This window comes from Erpetoichthys calabaricus, chromosome 4 (genome assembly GCF_900747795.2).
Source record: "Erpetoichthys calabaricus chromosome 4, fErpCal1.3, whole genome shotgun sequence".
In the NCBI taxonomy this organism is placed as follows: domain Eukaryota; kingdom Metazoa; phylum Chordata; class Cladistia; order Polypteriformes; family Polypteridae; genus Erpetoichthys; species Erpetoichthys calabaricus.
This window is the reverse complement of record NC_041397.2, coordinates 140661153-140680736: the sequence shown is the minus strand read 5'-3', so window position 1 is coordinate 140680736 and position 19584 is coordinate 140661153. Positions and strand designations below refer to the sequence as shown.

The 19584-nt window shown below is 39.1% G+C and overlaps 1 protein-coding gene across 1 annotated transcript in view; it reads left to right on the top strand.

Annotated features, from left to right (window-relative positions):
* The window catches only part of nsun3 (NOP2/Sun RNA methyltransferase 3), a 154164-nt gene that overhangs the window by 13880 nt on the left and 120700 nt on the right, over positions 1 to 19584 (top strand). Inside the window, exon 4 of the mRNA XM_028799849.2 lies at positions 19435 to 19583. Within this exon, the coding sequence (XP_028655682.1) occupies positions 19435 to 19583 (149 nt within the window). The remainder of the gene's footprint in view (positions 1 to 19434; position 19584) is intronic.

Below are 19584 nucleotides of genomic sequence, written 5' to 3'. Positions count from 1 at the left end.
AAACAGGACCATGCGCAGATTGTTCGTGGGTTTATGTGCTATTTTGATGCCCCACTTGGTCAGGTTGCGTGCCGTGCCTTCTGACACATTATGATGATACGGGAGTGAATGCCAGGTGGGGTGGGGGTTCTGATTTACGTCGATTATATGCTGATTCCTTTGGCGTCTGCTGTGTAGATACCAATTAATGAATGATTTTGAGTATCCGTTCGAGGTGAAAAGTTGAAACAGCGTCTTTCATTAATTTTTGTTTCCTTGGTATTACAATGCGTGTGGACTCGTTTAAATAGGGTTTTCACGCAGCTCCGTTTATGAGATACCGGGTGATTGCTGGCGAAGTGTAGAATCTTGTCTGCATAGCATTATTTGCGGTAAACACTTGTGGTCAGGGTGGCGTCACTATTTCTTTTGATGTAAATGTCCAGGAAGTTGATGTGTCGATTAACTTCTTTTTCCATTGTGAACTGGATTGCAGGGAATACTGTGTTAATATGATTGTAGAATTCATTCAGCTGGTTCTTTCTTAATATGACGAATGTGTCGTCTAAATAGCGTATCCAAATTTTGGGTGTAATCTGGGATAAAGCTATGCTTTCAAATCGTTGTATTACCAGTTCAGCTAGGAGTCCAGATAACAGTGATCCCATTGGCATGCCTTCTTTCTGTGTGTAATACTTGCCGTTGAAATGAAAGTGCGTTTTTTGACAAAGTGATATTAGGTGCATTATGTCTTTGATGGACAGTTTGGTTCTTGTCTCTATGGTGGGGTCACTATCTAGTTTCATTAATAGTGTTTCTGTGCCCCCCCCCCACTGAATGTGTTGCTATATATTGCCTTTGATTCTTGTAAGTCTAAGCATTATCCTCTGATGAAGACCCCTGATAGGGGTTGAAAGCTCAGGAATAAAACTATTTTATGATACGTGATTCGTTATTTCTCCCTTCGTGGATCTCCAACTGCAAATGTGCAAACCGTATCACAGACCTTCTCTTCCATTCATATATATATATATATATATATATATATATATATATATATATATATATATATATATATATACAGTATATAGATATATATATATATATATATATATGTATATATATGTGTGTGTGTGTGTAGGAGGAGAAGACACAAAGGGTTAGGCATGGCATGTGTCCTGTGAGTGTTTAGGTTATGTCTTCAGTTCCTCTTATTGGAGAGAAACATCACCAACTGTTTACAATAATATTTTCAAAGGTTAAGGAAAGAGTGACTAACAAACTTCTCCTTTGCAGTTTGTTTTTTATTATGTTATTTGTTGGTAATGGAGGAAGGATACTGATTAATACTAAAGAAAGAAATATATAATAATATAGTTGTATGTTGCATAAATGATATAATCTATTATTGTATTGTTTTCAAAAAACATAAAGGCTAACCAATGACCACACCCCAGTTGTCAGTTAACCAAGTATCTGTGGTGATGTTTTTTAGATATGATCATATAAAATGTGAGAAGCATGTACTGTCCTCATCATGTCCATCTATCCACATGAAACAACCCAGCTCCCAATGGACTGATTTTATTGAAATTTGGTATACTTACTCTTTAAGGAAATTTGTCAGAAAAAATATATTTTTAAATAGATATCTCAACTACAGCACACTGTGTAAATTTTTATAATCTGAAAAACTCACCTTTAAAAGCACTGACAAACTTAGAAAGATTCATCAATCATCAATTCTCTTCGTCCCTTGTGGGACATAAGGCTTCAATGAGCTCCCTCCATCGCCTGCGGTCCTTTGCAGCATGTTGTGCTTCTCCCCATGACAGGTTCGTCTTTTGAAGCTCTTCTACCACCGTTCTACGCCAGATGTTTTTGGGTCTTCCAGTTTTTCTTTTTCCAGGTGGTGTCCATCTTAAGGCAACTCTTGGGATGCGGTTTTGCTCCATCCTTAACACATGTCCAAGCCATCTTAAGCGTCTTAATGTAATGTCCTTGGTGATGCATTGACTGTTTGTTTTCTTCTATAATTGTTGGTTTGATATTTTGTTGGGTCAAAAGATCTGACAGATTCGTCTGAGACATCTGTTGTGGAAGACCTCAAGTCTCCTCATGTCTGTACTGACCACACGCCAACACTTTGAACCATACAGGAAGACAGACCTTACGTTGCTGTTGTACAGGAGCATCTTTGTTTTTAGGCTGTATTGTTTAAACCTCCAGATGGAACGGAGTTGGGAAAAGGCACCCTGAGCCTTTCCCAGCCTTGCTCTAATGTCTTTACTTTATAAACAGCGCTGTCCTTGCTGATAAGGCTGCCAAGGTAGGTAAAGTCCTCCACAAACTCGAGTGGTGCTCCATTTACCTGGATGGGTGCTATGGAGATGGAGTTTATGCACATCACTTGGGTTTTGGAGGTGTTGATGTTAAGTCCGGCCTGTCTGGCATATTTATGAAACCTGTCAGTTTTCGATTGCATGTTGGAGTGGTTTGTTGAAAGGAGAGCAGCGTCGTCTGCAAAGTCCAGGGTCCTCATGTATAAACGGTGCGTACGCACAGAAATGTTGCGTACGAACGTTTCCACGCTCAAATCGCAATGTATAAAACCTAAACTTGGCGTAAAGCCACGCACATTTCCATGGTAACTCATACCTTGGTGTACGCAATTTCTCCACTCGGTTTTGCGGACTGGCGATACCCAGCGTCAAAGCAGTGCTACTGTTCCTGTGTGGTCACCCTTTCTTTCTTAGCTCCACATTCCTGATGCGGCTTTATAAATACACTGAAACTAACTGCATATTGTTTATTAGTGTAATGCATCTGATTGTAATTAACCTGCAGCAATATAATGGTCCAGGGAACAGCCATAGTATTCCAAATACCATAACTGCTTTAGCGTTATAACTGTCACTGCATCTTCTTCTTTCAGCTGCTCCCGTTAAGGGTTGCCACAGCAGATCATCTTTTTCCATATTACTCTCACTGCACCACTCGGAGTAGTTATATCATTGTATCTGAGTGGGGAATCACAGCAGCAGCTGATCGGAAAGAGAATTATCAGTACACAGCATGAAGCATACTCTGCCTGAGCCAAGGCAAAACGCTTCAGAGACTTCCCTGTACGGACTTCGCGGTTTAGAAAAAGTTTCATCCCAAGAACTATAAATGCACTCAATCAGTCCATCAAATGCTCCTTGTAGAACTGTTTGTACTTATAAGTACAATCACCTCACTGTAAACTTGCACTACAGTTATAATATTGCACAACCTGCGGCACTTTATGAAGCGCGTATTTACATATGATGACGATATCATTTTTAAGATGAAATGCAGCAAAATATGTTGATTATATTATACAGATAAAACTTTAACTTCATTTAAATAATCTGTATTGTTAATAATTAAACATGTGAGGACACGGTGCCGCAGCGCTAGCTAGTTCAGGGATTGTTCCTGCATTGCGTTGTATTCTTGCTGGTGCTGACGCGACACTGGAAGGATAGACGGATATAATAATTAAACATGTACTACGAAGATATTTCAATGTTCCTTAAAAGTTTTGAAGAATCGGCGTTTTAAGCTTACAGATGGCTTCACGTCTATATAGCTGATTGTGTGGCGATTGGGTTTTTGGAGAAAGAAAAGTAAGCACAGGAATTGGAGGTTAGTACGTTTGAAAGAGACAGTACTTCTGTAATAAATTATTTCATCGAAGGTCGCACATGGCGCCGCAAGCCTCTTGCGTGAGACATGAACAAGCACTGCGCCACTGTGTTCCCATGTTTAATAACATGCTTTCATTCCTATCATCATGAAAAAGATATCACGTATACATCTCAGTATTTTAATTATTCAGAGAGCTGTAATATCACAAATGTAATGGATTATGTGTCCTGTAGGAGAAAGAGAAAGCCCGTTTAAGAAGCAGGTAGAGATTCACACATGTAGAGCACATAGAAGATCAAATACAGAACAAAGCATTTAATGTGCCACTTTAGTTACAATGGGATTTGAGAAACTAGTAAATTAAACGATTTTAAGATGAAGTTTATGATGTTCTACTTTAATGGCAAAATAAACTACGTGATTAAAGTGGAAATTTCGAGATTAAAGTTGACATTTCGTGCTTTTTTCCCCACTGTGTGCCTATTTTTTTTTGTCTGTACCCTAATAAGCTTTCATATGACACTCAGATGGTGGGCTACGACTCGCCTTTTCACGGCGACTTTGATATGTGATTTCTTTTTTGTTTCGGGCACTGTGCAACTTTGTGAACTTGAGCCTTCGAGTTTCTCCGACACTCTGTTACTCGATCAACTTCCTTTTGTTGATTATACCACTGTTTAAACCAACAAATAGTAAGTTTTTCCTTTGCCTCCACTTGGTATTCGCTGAAATTCTTATATTTCCCCCCGTGCTTTTCCCATTGTTTTTTCACAGAAGGCTATTTATATTGATTTGCATATTCAAAGAGGCGCAATTCTGGGAGGAGTTGGGGCGGGACAGAAGGCGCGTGCATGTACGTTACTTTTCACCCTGATCGGGATTTATGTAGTGGAAGAACGTGAAAGTTTGCGTACGTACAGATTCCTGCATCTGGATTTTTCTGTGCGTATGCACATTCCCGCTTTTGTGCTTACGCCATGTTATAGTGTGAGTTCTATGCATGCCGTTATACATAAGGCCCCTGGTCTTCCAATTGAGAGGACAGGGTCCATTGGATGCCTCTGGGTTTGTCTGCTATTGTATTGGTTGTGATCCAGTCTATTGCAAGTAGGAAGAGGAGAGATGATGCACCCTTGTCTCACTCCAGACTGTACAGGGAACCATTCAGTGAGAGTGTTGCCCATAAGGACACTACACTCAAATTTTTCATAGAAGATTTGTATGATTGTAATTATCTTATTTGGGATTCCGTGGTACTGGAGTATCTTCCAAAGAGTGTTATGATGGACACTATCAAATGCTTTCTTGAAATCAACAAAGTTGATGTTCAGGGGGTGTGTTCCATTCTAAGCACTGCTCTAGGGTGTTTCGCAGTGCAAAGATCTGGTCTATACATCCTCTTCTTTTCCTAAAGCCTGCTTGTTCTTGTCTAAGCTTGGAGGCAATAGCTGGCTCTATTCTGTTAAGGAGGACTCTGCAGAACACTTTGCTTGGGATGGACAGAAGGCTGATTCCTCTCCAGTTGTCACAGTTTTTGTTGTCGCCTTTCTTTCGGATTTTGACAATGAGGCCCTTAGACCAGTCTTCAGGGATGGTATCGCTGTTCCAGATGTTTTGGAAGAGATCGGTAAGGACTTTAGTTGATGTTAAAATATCGGCCTTCAGCATTTCCGCATGGATTGCATCCTGGCCACATGCCTTGCCACTCTTTATGGATAGAAAGGCAGTTTTAACCTCGGAAAGGTCAGGGGGATTGATGTTGATATTCAGGATGTAGTCTTTTGTTGTGATGTTGGCAGATTGTTCTGGCTTAGGGTGATTGAGCACTTCCTGGAAATACTGCACCCATCTGGCTGCTTGCTCTCGCTCTAATGAGCAAATATTGCTGTTCTTATCCCTAATGTGGGTACTTTGGTTTGTGTGATTTCCACAGAGACGTTTGGTGATCCTATATACAGACCCCAGATTTCCCAAGGCTGCGGCCTTCTCTGCTACCTTTGCCAGGCTTTCTGCAAAGGTCCTCTTATTACTCCTTGCACTCCTCTTCACTTCTTTGTCCTTGTTTTTATAGGACAGCTTGGCTTTTTCAATGAGTCGTTGGGACTTAAGACTCAATAGCGTTGCTTTTATCTGTTTTCTCTCCTCAATTTTCTGCCATGTCTTAGCGGATATCCATTTTTTGACTCCTCTCTGTTTATAGCCTAAGACTTTTTCTGCTGTTTCAAAGTATATGTTTTTAATGATGTTCCATTTGTGATTTACAGAGGGCTCTTCTGTTGCAAGGGTAGCATCTAATGTGCTACAATGGTTCCTCAGTTCCAGCACGAATTCCTTATTTTCCTTTGGATAATGGAGCTTTACAATATCTAACACCTTTTGCCATTGGCCTTGTGGTGTCGACCTCTTCAGCTTGAGCTTGATGGTGGCAACGAGCAGGTAGTGATCACTGTAGGCATCTGCACCTCGATATGCTCTCACGTCTTGTAATGACCTGCGCCACTTTCCATTGATTATAATGTGGTCAATCTGGTTGGTAGTTCTTCCATCAGGTGACTTCCATGTGAGCTTATGGATGTTCTTGCGTGGAAAAATAGTTCCACCAATAACAAGGTTGTTGTTCAAACAGAAATCAACAAGGCGTTCACCATTGTTGTTTCTAGTGCCATGCCCATGTTTCCTCATTACCCTCTCATAGTTGGAATTGTCGGTTCCCACTTTGGCATTTATATCGCCAGTTATCAAGAGTATGTTGTGTTGGGGGTACCTTATAGACTACCATTTGGAGCTGTTCATACCAGTCCTCTTTGGCCTCCTCCTCCGTCTCATTTGTTGGTGCGTAGCACTGCAAGATGGTGAATTTGCAGAACTTGGAGTTGAGGCGCACTCTGATCATCCTTTCACTTACTGGTTCCCACTCCAGCAGGGTTTTAGCTTTCTTTTTGGAGATTATGATGGCTACTCCATATGTATGAGCGCTCTCATGGCCTGAGTGGAGAATAATGGATCCATCTTGTAGAGCTTGGCGTTTGGAGCCCTTCTAGTGACTTTTACTAATCCCCAGGATGTCCAGGTGGTATCTCTTCATTTCATTGTGGACTTGTGCTGTCTTGGAGGTCTCAAACATGGTTCGGACATTCCATGCTCCCAGGCGGATCTTAGTCTTTGGCCCAAGCAGTCCCCCCATTGCACCCCAGACTTCCTTTCGGCTTTCATCAGGGGTGGTCATACTGTCATAGTGGCGAAGAACTGTTATGGGCCTGCTGTCGATGGATTTGCTCATTGTAGTTTCTGTAACAGTAATTATTTTACAGGGTGGCGCCACGCCCAACCCCCAACCTGGAGGACCAGTGTGCTGTCTTTCGTCTGGCTACTCACCTAAGACCAATCTGGTAAGGTTGGACCTACTAGGAGCCAAGGCTGCTCCCAGTATAGCTCTTAGGGTCTTTGAAGCACACAAGCCTCTCCACCACGACAAGGTTACAGCACAAGGAGAAGAACTTAGAAAGATTCCCTGGCTTACATTAGTGAAACAATCTCTTTGACCTTGATTGCTAGTAAATTTACTGTTTTAAAGTTATCCTTTATATCTGATAGTTGCTCCTGATGGCTAAACAAATTCCCAAGCCCATTTCCCAATTAAAGTTCTTGAAATACTGGCAGAGTTGCGCACATAGCAAAGTACTTATTTATTTATTTATTTTTAAAATTTTATTAATTTTAATCATTCCATACAAATAGATCAGTTTTTTACAAAAAATAGGATTGAAAACAGATCAACCCCCACCCTGAGAAAGAGAGCATGGCCAATGGGGTAAACCTTAAAGCTTGTAAACATACCTAAATTGATTAGTTTAATAGGGCAATAGAGATGAATGGAGAATAGAAAAAAATGTGGAAAGAATTGCTTCCTTGTGCTTTAAGAGCTTATTCTAAAATATTATTGATTAGATCCTGCCAGGTTTTGAAAAAGTTATGTACAGATCCTCTAACTGAGAATTAGATTTTTTCCAATTTCAAATAATATAAAAACATCGGTTTCCCACTGACTTAAAAGAGGAGAAGTAGGATTCTTCCAGTTTAGCAAAATAAGTCTGCGTGCCAAAAGTGTAGTGAATGCAATCACAGTTTGTTTGTCCTTCTCCACTTTAAACCCATCTGGAAGAACACCAAACACAGCTGTTAATGGGTTAGGAGGGATTGTGACACGAAGGCTGTCTGAGAGACACTTAAAAATTTTTGTCCAAAATGATGTTAATTTGGTGCAGGCCCTAAACATGTGACCCAGTGAGGCTGGGACTTGATTGCAGCGTTTGCAGGTTGGATCTTGCCCTGAAAACATTTTGGACAGTTTTAAGCGAGACAGATGTGCTCGATATATAATTTTGAATTGAATAATTGTATGCTCTGCACATATGGAGGTTGAGTGAATTCTCTGTATTTCTATTTACCACTCCTTTTCTAATATATATAATTCAGAGATCTTTTTCCCATTGTCCTCTTGGATCTTTGAAAGGGAGGGACTGTAAAATAATTTTATATATTGCAGAGATGGTGGTTAAGTACTCGAAATTGAGCAATATTTTTTCCGGCATGAAGGAGGGTGCAAGATGAGGAAAATCGGGCAGGTTCTGTTTAACAAAGTTCCTAATTTGAAGATAGTGAAAGAAATGTGTAGCTGGAAAGTTACATTTGGAATGTAATTGTTCATAGGATGCAAAGATGTTGTCTATATAAAGATCTCTAAGCAATTTTTTATTTTTTTTTTATTTTTATTATATTTTATTAATTTTTATTGTAATCATTCCATACAAACAGATCAATTTATAACCAAACAAATTAAAAACAAATCAAACCCCACCCCTGAGAAGGAGAGCTTAGCTAAAGGAGAATTGCTTAGGGCTTTTTAATAAGACAACATTAAGCAAAGGAAAGGGAGAAATAAATATATATGTAAATAAGAGATAGAGAAGTGAGTTAAATGCGGTAATGGTTGTTTCTCTTATTCTAAAATAATATTGATCAGATCCTGCCAGGTTTTGAAAAAATTTTGTACAGATCCTCTAACTGAGAATTTGATTTTTTCCAGTTTCAAATAATATAAAACATCGGTTTCCCACTGACTTATCAGAGGAGAGTTAGGATTCTTCCAATTTAACAGAATGAGTTTGCGTGCCAAAAGTGTAGTGAATGCAATCACCGTTTGCTTGTCCTTTTCCACTTCAAGTCCATCTGGAAGAACACCGAACACAGCTGTTAATGGGTTAGGAGGGATTGTGACCCCAAGGCTGTCTGAAAGGCACTTAAAAATTTTGGTCCAAAATGATGTTAATTTGGTACAGACCCAGAACATGTGACCCAGTGAGGCAGGAGCTTGGTTGCAGCGTTCGCAGGTTGGATCTTGCCCTGGAAACATTTTGGACAGTTTTAAGCGAGAGAGATGAGCTCGATACATAACTTTTAGTTGAATAATTCTGTGCTTTGCGCATATGGAGCTCGAGTGAATTCTCTGCTTTGCTACCTTCTACTCCTTTTCTGATATATTGATTAAGAGATCTTCTTCCCAATGTCCTCTTGGATCTTTGAAAGGTAGGGACTCTAATAGGATTTTATATAATGCGGAAATGTTGTTTAATTCCTCGGCATTGAGCAGTATTTTTTCCAGCATTGTGGAGGGTGCAAGGTGGGGAAAATCGGGCAATTTCTGTTTAACAAAATTTCTAATTTGAAGATAGTGAAAGAAATGTGTAGCTGGGAGGCTGAATTTTGAACGTAATTGTTCAAAAGATGCAAATATGTTGTCTATATAAAGATCTCTGAGCATTTTAATCCCAAAACTTTTCCAGGTATTAAAAACTGCATATGTTTGTGAGGGTTGAAAGAGGTGGTTCTCTTGCAGGGGTGCCACAGATAAAAGATTCTCCATCTTAAAATGCTTTCTACATTGGTTCCATGTCCTGAGTGAGTGAAGCACAATTGGGTTATTAGTATATTGGCGATAACTTGCATTTATTGAGGCACAAAGTAGGGAATATAAAGAAGTACTGCAGGATTTTACTTCTATTGCGGACCAAGCCTCTGTATGTTCATCTATTTTGTCCAGGTTTTTATAGCTTGTATGTTTGCTGCCCAGTAATAAAACTGAAAGTTGGGTAGAGCCATGCCACCTTCTGCCTTAGGTCTTTGTAGGGTCATACTTTGGATTTGTGGGTCTTTTGAGTTCCAAATAAATGAGGTTATGGTTGAATCTGATTGTTTAAAAAATTATTTATTGATGTATATTGGAATGTTTTGAAATAAAAAAAGAAGCCTAGGAAGAATATTCATCTTAACAACGTTAATTCTTCCAGCTAGAGTGAGATGAAGGGTTGACCATCTATGCAAGTCTTGCTTAATTTTTTCCCTACAGTCAGTGAAATTTTCTTGATAAAGAGCTTTGTGATGTTTACCCCTAGGTATTTAAACTGATCTGCAATAATTAAAGGAAAGGTGTCCAATTTGATATTGTATGCTTGAGAATTCACTGGAAAGAGTACACTTTTATTCAGATTAATTCTGAGACCAGAGATCTTTTGAAATTCTGTAAGTGCTGTTAAGACTGCAGGCACAGAATTTTGTGGGTCTGATATATACAGTACCATATCATCTGCATATAGAGAAATTTTCTGTTCCAGTCCTTCTCTGATAATCCCCTTTATCTGATAAACATTTCGACAGTGAACCACCAGTGGTTCAATGGCGATTGCAAATAGCAGTGCTGACAAGGGGCATCCTTGTCTGATACCACGTTCTAGTTTAAAGTAGTCTGAACAAATGTTGTTAATAGAAACTGAAGCTTCTGGATTGGTATAGAGTAGTTTGATCCATGCACAAATGTTCGGGCCAAACCCAAATTTCTCTAATGTAGTGAAAAGGTATTAAGGTGGAAAGGTATTTCCATGATAATAATATTTCTGGGGTGTTTGACCTTGTTGGTGAGTATATTACATTAAACAGGTGTCGGGGATTGGAAGATAAGTGTCGACCCTTGATAAATCCAGTTTAATCTTGTAATATTACTGAGAGCACTTTCTCCATCCTTCTAGCTATGATTTTTGAGAGTATCTTAACATCATTATTCAGAAGTGAAATTGGTCTGTATGATACACATTGTAATAAGTCCTTATTTTATTTAAGAAAGACGGTGATTAATGCTTGGCGAAAAGTTTGAGGTAGAATTTGGTTGTCTCTGGCTTCTGTAAATGTTGCTAATAGAAGGGGAGCTAGCTGAGTGGAGAATTTCTTATAAAATTCTGCAGGGTAGCCATCAGGGCCTGCTGCTTTCCCGCCTTGAAGTGACTTTATAGCATCTAGTAATTCTGATAGCGCCAGAGGTTTATCCAGTTCCTCCGCACTAAAAGTATCTATTTGTGGTATCGGTAATGTATCCAGAAATGCATTAGATTGTGTGTTGTCTTCTTTAAACTCAGTAGAATATAAGGATTTATAGTAGTCCCTAAATGTGTGCATTATATTTTTATGGTCAAGGATTTCATCTCCGTTTGTGTTGGTGATTACTGGAATTGCATTGCGAATTTCTTGCTTGTGGATTTGTTTAGCAAAAAGCTTATTCGCTTTCTCTCCATGTTCATAGTAATGATGTCTTGATTTATAAATTAGTTGTTCAGTTTCTTTAGTTGTCAAGAGGTTGAGTTCTGAATGCAGAGCCTGCCTTTTCCTATGCAGAGCCTCACTTGGACACCTGGCATGTTCTTCATCTATTCTAGTAATTTTGCTTCTTAGCTCTAATACTTTCTTGGTTTCTAATTTATTCCTGTGGGAAAGATATGAAATAATCTGTCCTCTTAAGAAGGCCTTTAGAGTTTCCCAGAGTATTCCTGCAGAAACCTCTGAGGATATATTTGTCTCTACGAAGAAGCTGATTTGTTTGGATATAAATTCTGTATAGTTCTCGTCTGCTAATAGAAGCGGGTTAAGACGCCATCTGGGAGGTGAGTGTGTGGGGCATAATGACTTTAGCTCCAAGATCAGAGGTGCATGGTCTGAAATAATAATAGCGTCGTACTTGCAAGATTTAATCATAGGCAAGAAATTATTATCTGTTAAGAAATAGTCAGTTCTTGAGTAGCAATGATGTACTGGTGAGTAGAAGAATATGTTCTTGAGTTTGGGTTTAGAAACCTCCAGGGGTCTGATAAGTTGTGGTCAGTTACAAACTGTGCAATTGTCTTTGCAGTGTTAGATGTCATCCCTCCAGTGACAGGAGTCCTATCTAAGAGTGGATTTGAAACACAATTAAAGTCCCCAGCCATTATAATTTTATGAGTATTCACATTGGGAATGGATGCAAATACATTTTGCATGAATTCCTTATCATTGACATTAGGTCCATAAACATTTATCAAAATCATCTTACAGTTAAATAAGTTGCCCATGACAATCACATATCTCCCTTCAGGATCAGATACTATATCTGATGCTACAAATGAGACTGTTCTATGTATGAGAATTCACACACCTCTAGTTTTCTTTGTAAAGCTAGAATGGTAAAGTACATAGTCAACCCCTGATCCGGCATACCCCATCTAGTCAAGCCAATCGACTCCCTACCATGCACTCATGTGTGGCACATGTTACTCATTCTAGAGCTTACATTCTCTTTATCTAAAATGTCTGCTTTGTCTAATAGTTTTTTATACTGCATGCATCTTGAAATAATGATCCAACCTCTCCCAAACCATGGCACCTTTAGTGAAATCGTTTCAGCTAACGGCACCCCTTCACTCTGATATGTAACTACTCAAATTAACAATTTAATCTTAACTCATCAGTTGAGTAGAATGAGATTCCTATTTTTATAAGGCGTACCAACTACACATTTTTGCATTTACAAAGGTAACAAAAATAAATTGCCAGTAAACCAGTCTGAAATGAAAAACTTGAACACAACACAAACATGAAAAGTGCAATAAGTCACAAGGCACAAAGCAGACTATAACGTCATAATTAATGTGAAGGCTAGCTTCGAAGAGAATTTGAAAGTTTGTCAATACGAGCTCGAACTGCAGTTGACAAACACACTCGTAAGTCATTTTCAACTGACAATAAACATCCTCTGTGTTTTGTCTTCAGAAGTGTCAATGCTGAGAATGCCTTTTCACACAGATAAGTGGTGCAGAATGGAATAAGTATGCCGATAGCCTTAGCACCTAACACAGGACGTTCCTTTTCAACCATAATCCAAAACTCTGTTAAATTCATGTCCTTAAACTTCAGCTGTAATGTTCGGTCACATCGCGGGTGCTGAATACCTTTTTTGTCAACAAATGTAAACCCATAATTCAAGTAACTGTCCTGATAGTATCGTGTTTTCGTTTTTGCAACTTTACTGCTCCCCGCATTATCATTTTCATTGAGGTCGTTGATGCTGCTGCTGTTGTTTTTACGTTTACGACTTTCACTACAGTCGGCCATTTTCGGCGCAAAAAAAAAAAAAAAACAGACAACAGGAAGCAACTTCACTTACCCTGTGGCAAGTAAGTAAATTAGAGCTAATATTTATTAATTCGTCAGACTGCAGTTGAAATAGGATGCACGCTTGGCTGTATTAAAGCACACAGGTAGCATGACTTTAGTCTTGAGGTGTAACTGGTATTATTATTATCAGTTCAAATCAATTTTTTTTATGTTCTGACACCTGGCAACGGCACCCTTAGTCCGTGCTCACGGCATACCAGGGTGCCGCGGCACACGGGTTGGGAAGCACTGCTCTAGAGTAAAGTTGGGGTGTCATGAGCAATTGAAGTATTCAGTTAACTAAAATAATCCTTAATTAAAACTGACATCATCAAGTAATTAAAAAGTTGCGGAAGGCATACAAAGCATGGATGATGGTCCCAGCTGAAAGCATCCAAAAGTGTCAATGGTTTGGGACCATTTCACTTTAAAATAAAATGCAGTTGTCTGCTGACACTGTAACACTAAATCAGAGTACCATGGCAGCAAAATGAATGTGTAGGAATCTAGAATTCACCTACGACTTGCCTGATGTTACAAGGTGAGCTACAACTAACTATCCCTTGTTTATAGTTGTAGTGTGTTACATACATTTCATGCTCAGTTATTAGACAAGTGAGTGTTCTAGCCTTATTATTATTTCTATGTATGTTTATTTCTATATATGTTTTCCATCTCTAAACCATATTCACCTGATTGATTTTTGGATGTACTCATGGTAATTCAGGTGATATGTATTTGTTTAATGGGTTTTGGTGGCCTGAAGTGATTAACACCTTGTTTTAAGGTGTGCATAATTATAAGGCAGCATCATTCTTTCTGGTAAATTGGGCCCAAATAAGATTTAACTGAAGCAAAAAAGTCCAAAATTGTAAAATGCCTTTCATATGGATGCAGCAGTCTGGTAATTCCTAATCTACTGAGATGTGGCTGTTGGAAAATTACAAATAGTCAGCATGGTTTCAAAAAAAAAAAAAAAAAACTGGATAAGAAAAGGAACAATTTAACTACAAAAGACTTCAGAAGAATTCAACATGAAGCTACCAGAAACCCAGTAGTCTACAGTAGCATTATGGGTAGGAATTGGCAGAGACCTCTCAATTCAAAGATTTTTGCCTGCTGATTTGATATATATTGTGATTTTTAAAGTATTGCAATTTTCTGTGTATTTCGATTTGGTATTATGATTTATTGCTAATTTGTTTTATTGAAAATAGAATTTCTCTCCAACTTGACATTTTAAGTCATTGTGTGTAATACAATTAAATATTTTTAAAAAAGTAAATAAACTTCATAACTGTATCCATGGCAATAGAAATGTATGTAATTAAGAAATTTCATACTGGCAGTACAAACATATACTTTTGCAGCAGCATGCATTCTATATGAACAAATAAAAATAAATCCAGAGTGAAATATAACATTCTGCAGAAATAAGAAATCCACTGAAGTCTTTAGCAATAAATAAAAAGCAATAAAATACAAAATCTTAAGTAAAAATAAGTAGAAAAAGTAGAGTACAAAAAAAATGATACTACAATACCTGTTTTAAACAGACTGCTGCTAATGACAATACTGTTTCATAATGCAGAGTAAAAACAAGCGCTGGCATGCTCTAGGATCAAGGTACTTCTTTGAGCAATTATAATATGTCCTGCTGTGGAGAACACACATTCAGCAGACACACTTGTCCCTGGTATACACATTACAACTTGGCTAGTTTGGCCAGTGGAGGAAACTCTGAACGATGTCTTTTCTACCACCCCAAAGGGTTTCCAGAAAGAGACAGAGGTGTAGCTTCTTTATACCTTTTCAACTCCTCCTTTGTTTTTTTCTAAGGGAGACTTGGTAGATGTTTCACCAATATTGTTCAAAAGTGCTGCCAAGTAAATCAGCCAAGGCACAAGACACATTTTTTCTTGGCAGGTGGTTGGCAGTGCCCCTATTCCTCTGATTTGGCTGATACACGTTTTCCAAAGCTAGGATCCTCCAATTCTGACCATGCCTCTCTCTTTAGATTAACCAACAAACAAAAAATGCAGTTGTTAGAAAAAAAGTGCACACCCTGCACACTGAGAGAAGCACCACTATACTCTGAATACAGTTAGCTGCTGAAAAGAAACAACTTTTAAACTGTATTGTGAGCCTATAATATTTGACAGACATTTATGATTCTCAGTTAACCTGTGGTACTTGCTGCAACTGCACTGCTGTAGCTTCATGGACCATACTTGTATACGTTTCTTGTCTCTCATTCTCTGACAGGAATGGTAGTGATTTAAATCTTGCTTCAATGGCTGATGCCAAATAAAGTGTTTCCATTTCCTGCTCACTTGCATACCGTTTCTTTAGGTCTTGGTGAAGAGCATCTTTTATATCTCTGATAAGAAGGTTATCTCCCATACTCCTATGTGTGTCTTGCAGCAGCTATGCATAACACAAGTGGCCACTTTTTCTGGCTTCAGTATCTGTACAAATGCTTTTGTATTTGTTATATGTGAAATTCATGATCTCATTCTTTCTCACCTCGGGTGACAGCAGTGCAGCAGTGATTGCTGGTTGCTGCTCAAGGAAACATTCAGCCATATTGTGTGCACTGTTCCACTGAGTTGGCACATCGATAATCAGCCTGTGCTGTGGAAGATCAAACAATTTCTGCTTTTGCTGCAAAGCTTGAAGGCCTTGGGTACTTATGTGGAAAAAACACAGTGATATGTCTTATTTTTCCTAGTAGGCGTGCAGAAGCCGGCAATTTGAGTGGTCACTGAGTCGCCAAGTTTATTATGTGGAAATAGCATTTAACCTGAGGAAAGCCATCTACCTGAGCTGCAACAAGCATATTAACAGTGTTGTTGGTAACTAACACTGGCTCTTTGAGATACTGTATTTGTTTGGAAAATTACACACGTCACTTTGATGTGAAACCAGAAAGAATTGTACTTAGTCCTGAAAACTTGACTTCAAATTTTTGTTGGTTAAAACTCCTATTTATTATGTAGTCAAACCCCCATCTTTCTTTCTGGCCCAGAGGCCTGTCAAAAAGTATGGAATATGGTGTTTCTAGAAGAAAATCTAAAGGATAACATTTAGCTACATTCATTTTTTTACATAAGTTTTTTTGTTTTTAATGATTACTTCAGTAGCCTCCTTAACATTAGACCCAAGCGTTACTCAGGCTGTGAAAACCGTGCTAAAAGCATTAGTCCCAAGTGTCACTTAGGCAACTGTACAGATGATATTTTGCGTAAGCGTTAGAACCAAGAAACACTCGGGCTGCAAAAGTGCTGTCAGCATAAGTCCCAAGCATTACTTGGGTAACATTATCGGGTCTTGGATAAGCATTATATCCGCGCATCACATGAGAAAAGGTGGTGTTGCATCTTCTTCTCTCATCTGTATTTGTGATCAGTAACCTCCTCTGTAATAATAGCGTCTCGTAAGAAACATTTTTCAGCAGCCCAGGTGTTGCATGCTCTTGCTAGTGATATAAACAGTGATGGTGAGGATGTTAAGGAGCTTCTCATCAGCAGTGATGAGTAAGTGAATCTCTCCTAAGTTGGTGAAACGGAAACAGACAGGCTGTCTGTTGACCCTTCTTCAAATAAATATGCACCACCTCGTTTGATTTTGTGGGGCAGCCAGGAATGAAAGTGGACGTTGACAGCCAAGATCCACTCACTTATGTGAAGTTATTCCTGGATGATATTGTGATCGACAGGATTGTTGTTAAGACGAACCGTTACGCTGAACAGTGTCAGGTAAATAACCGTACACCTAAACAGTGTTCCCATTCAAAAAGATGGGAACCAATAACTTCTGATGATATCTGAACCTTTTTAGGCTTATTGATATTGCAAGGACTTGATCATTGATGGTACTGGTCCAAGAGCAAAATTTTGGCAACACCATTCTTTGAAGAAATTATGTCCAAGTGTAGGTTTTCACTAATTTTGAAATATCTGCACTTTACCAACAATGAGGAATTTGATGAGAATACCCATCCAGCACCCAAATTGAAGAAGATTTGGGAAATACACCAGGCTATTGTAGCAAAATTTCAGAGCATTTACAGTACATCCGGAAAGTATTCACAGCGTATCACTTTTTCCACATTTTGTTATGTTACAGCCTTATTCCAAAGTGGATTAAATTAATTTTTTCCTCAGAATTCTGCACACAACACCCCATAATGACAACGTGAAAAAAGTTTACTTGAGGTTTTTGCAAATTTATTAAAAATAAAAAAACTGAGAAATCACATGTACATAAGTATTCACAGCCTTTACTCAATACTTTGTCGATGCAGCTTTGGCAGCAATAACAGCCTCAAGTCTTTTTGAATATGATGCCGCAAGCTTGGCACACCTATCCTTGGCCAGTTTCGCCCATTCCTCTTTGCAGCACCTCTCAAGCTCCATCAGGTTGGATGGGAAGCGTCGGTGCACAGCCATTTTAAGATCTCTCCAGAGATGTTCAATCAGATTCAAGTCTGGGCTCTGGCTGGGCCACTCAAGGACATTCACAGAGTTGTCCTGAAGCCACTCCTTTGATATCATAGGCTGTGTGCTTAGGGTCGTTGTCCTGTTGAAAGATGAACCGTTGCCCCAGTCTGAGGTCAAGAGCGCTCTGGAGCAGGTTTTCATCCAGGATGTCTCTGTACATTGCTGCAGTCATCTTTCTATATATCCTGACTAGTCTCCCTGTTCCTGCTGCTGAAAAACATCCCCACAGCATGTTGCTGCCACCACCATGCTTCACTGTAGGAATGGTGCCAGGTTTCCCCCAAATGTGATGCCTGGCATTCACACCAAAGAGTTCAATCTTTGTCTCATCAGACCAGAGAATTTTGTTTCTCATGGTCTGAGAGTCCTTCAGGTGCCTTTTGGCAAACTCCAGGCGGGCTGCCATGTGCCTTTTACTAAGGAGTGGCTTCCGTCTGGCCACTCTACCATACAGGCCTGATTGGTGGATTGCTGCAGAGATGGTTGTCCTTCTGGAAGGTTCTCCTCTCTCCACAGAGGACCTCTGGAGCTCTGATAGAGTGACCATCGGGTTCTTGGTCACCTCCCTGACTAAGGCCCTTCTCCCCCATTCGCTCAGTTTAGATGGCCAGCCAGCTCTTGGAAGAGTCCTGGTGGTTTCAAACTTCTTACACTTACGGATGATGGAGGCCACTGTGCTCATTGGGACCTTCAAAGCAGCAGAAATTTTTCTGTAACCTTCCCCAGATTTGTGCCTCGAGACAATCCTGTCTCGGAGGTCTACAGACAATTCCTTTGACTTCATGCTTGGTTTGTGCTCTGACACGAACTGTCAACTGTGGGACCTTATATAGACAGGCGTGTGCCTTTCCAAATCATGTCCAACCAACTGAATTTACCACAGGTGGACTCCAATTAAGCTGCAGAAACATCTCAAGGATGATCAGGGGAAACAGGATGCACCTGAGCTCAATTTTGAGCTTCATGGCAAAGGCTGTGAATACTTATGTACATGTGCTTTCTCAATTTTTTTATTTTTAATAAATTTGCAAAAATCTCAAGTAAACTTTTTTCACGTTGTCATTATGGGGTGTTGTGTGTAGAATTCTGAGGAAAAAATGAATTTAATCCATTTTGGAATAAGGCTGTAACATAACAAAATGTGGAAAAAGTGATGCGCTGTGGATACTTTCCGGATGCACTATACATTCCGGACTGTGATGTCAGCATCGATGAAAGTCTCATGGCTGATAAGAGCAGTAGTTTCTTTCGTGACAGTTTCTCCAGTAAGAGAGTATCAGTCTTGTTCAATGTTTTCCCCATAGACAATTCATTTAAGATAAATCTAGCTTTTTATATTTTATAGGAAATGTTTTCTCAAAGTAACTTCTTACTTTCTTCTGATCAATCAGAGCATCTGACTCAAAATACCTTTCTAACAGAAGCCATTATCTTGCAGGTTCTCATGATTTTCAAAAACCACTTTTAATGTTACATTATAGTGTTAGTTGTTTAGTCTTTATTTTTTATAAATGAATGTTAAATCATAGTGTAGGTAGTATTAATGGTAGAATACATGTAATAATGCCCCTGCGGCTCCTTCCTTTACATAGTAAGACCCTGTTATGTGAATATAAGAAGCTTTTTTCCATTTACCTCAGACTTAGAATATTTACTTTGTCTGATATGATGTAACTCCACTGTTTAGCTCTAATCCCCATTTCTAGGCCAATGGTATTGTCAGATTAATCTAAGTATGTTTGGAGATTAATTCTCTGTCATCATTCAGGTCATCTTCATTGCAACGACCAAAACAGTTGTAGAGTGAAACGGCTCAAAGAGACACTGGAATCATTTATACCTTCCTGCTTTAATGATGCAGTTACTGTCTCTAATCTGGATGGAAGGTGCTTTGGAGCTGAAGAGACTTTTGATAAGG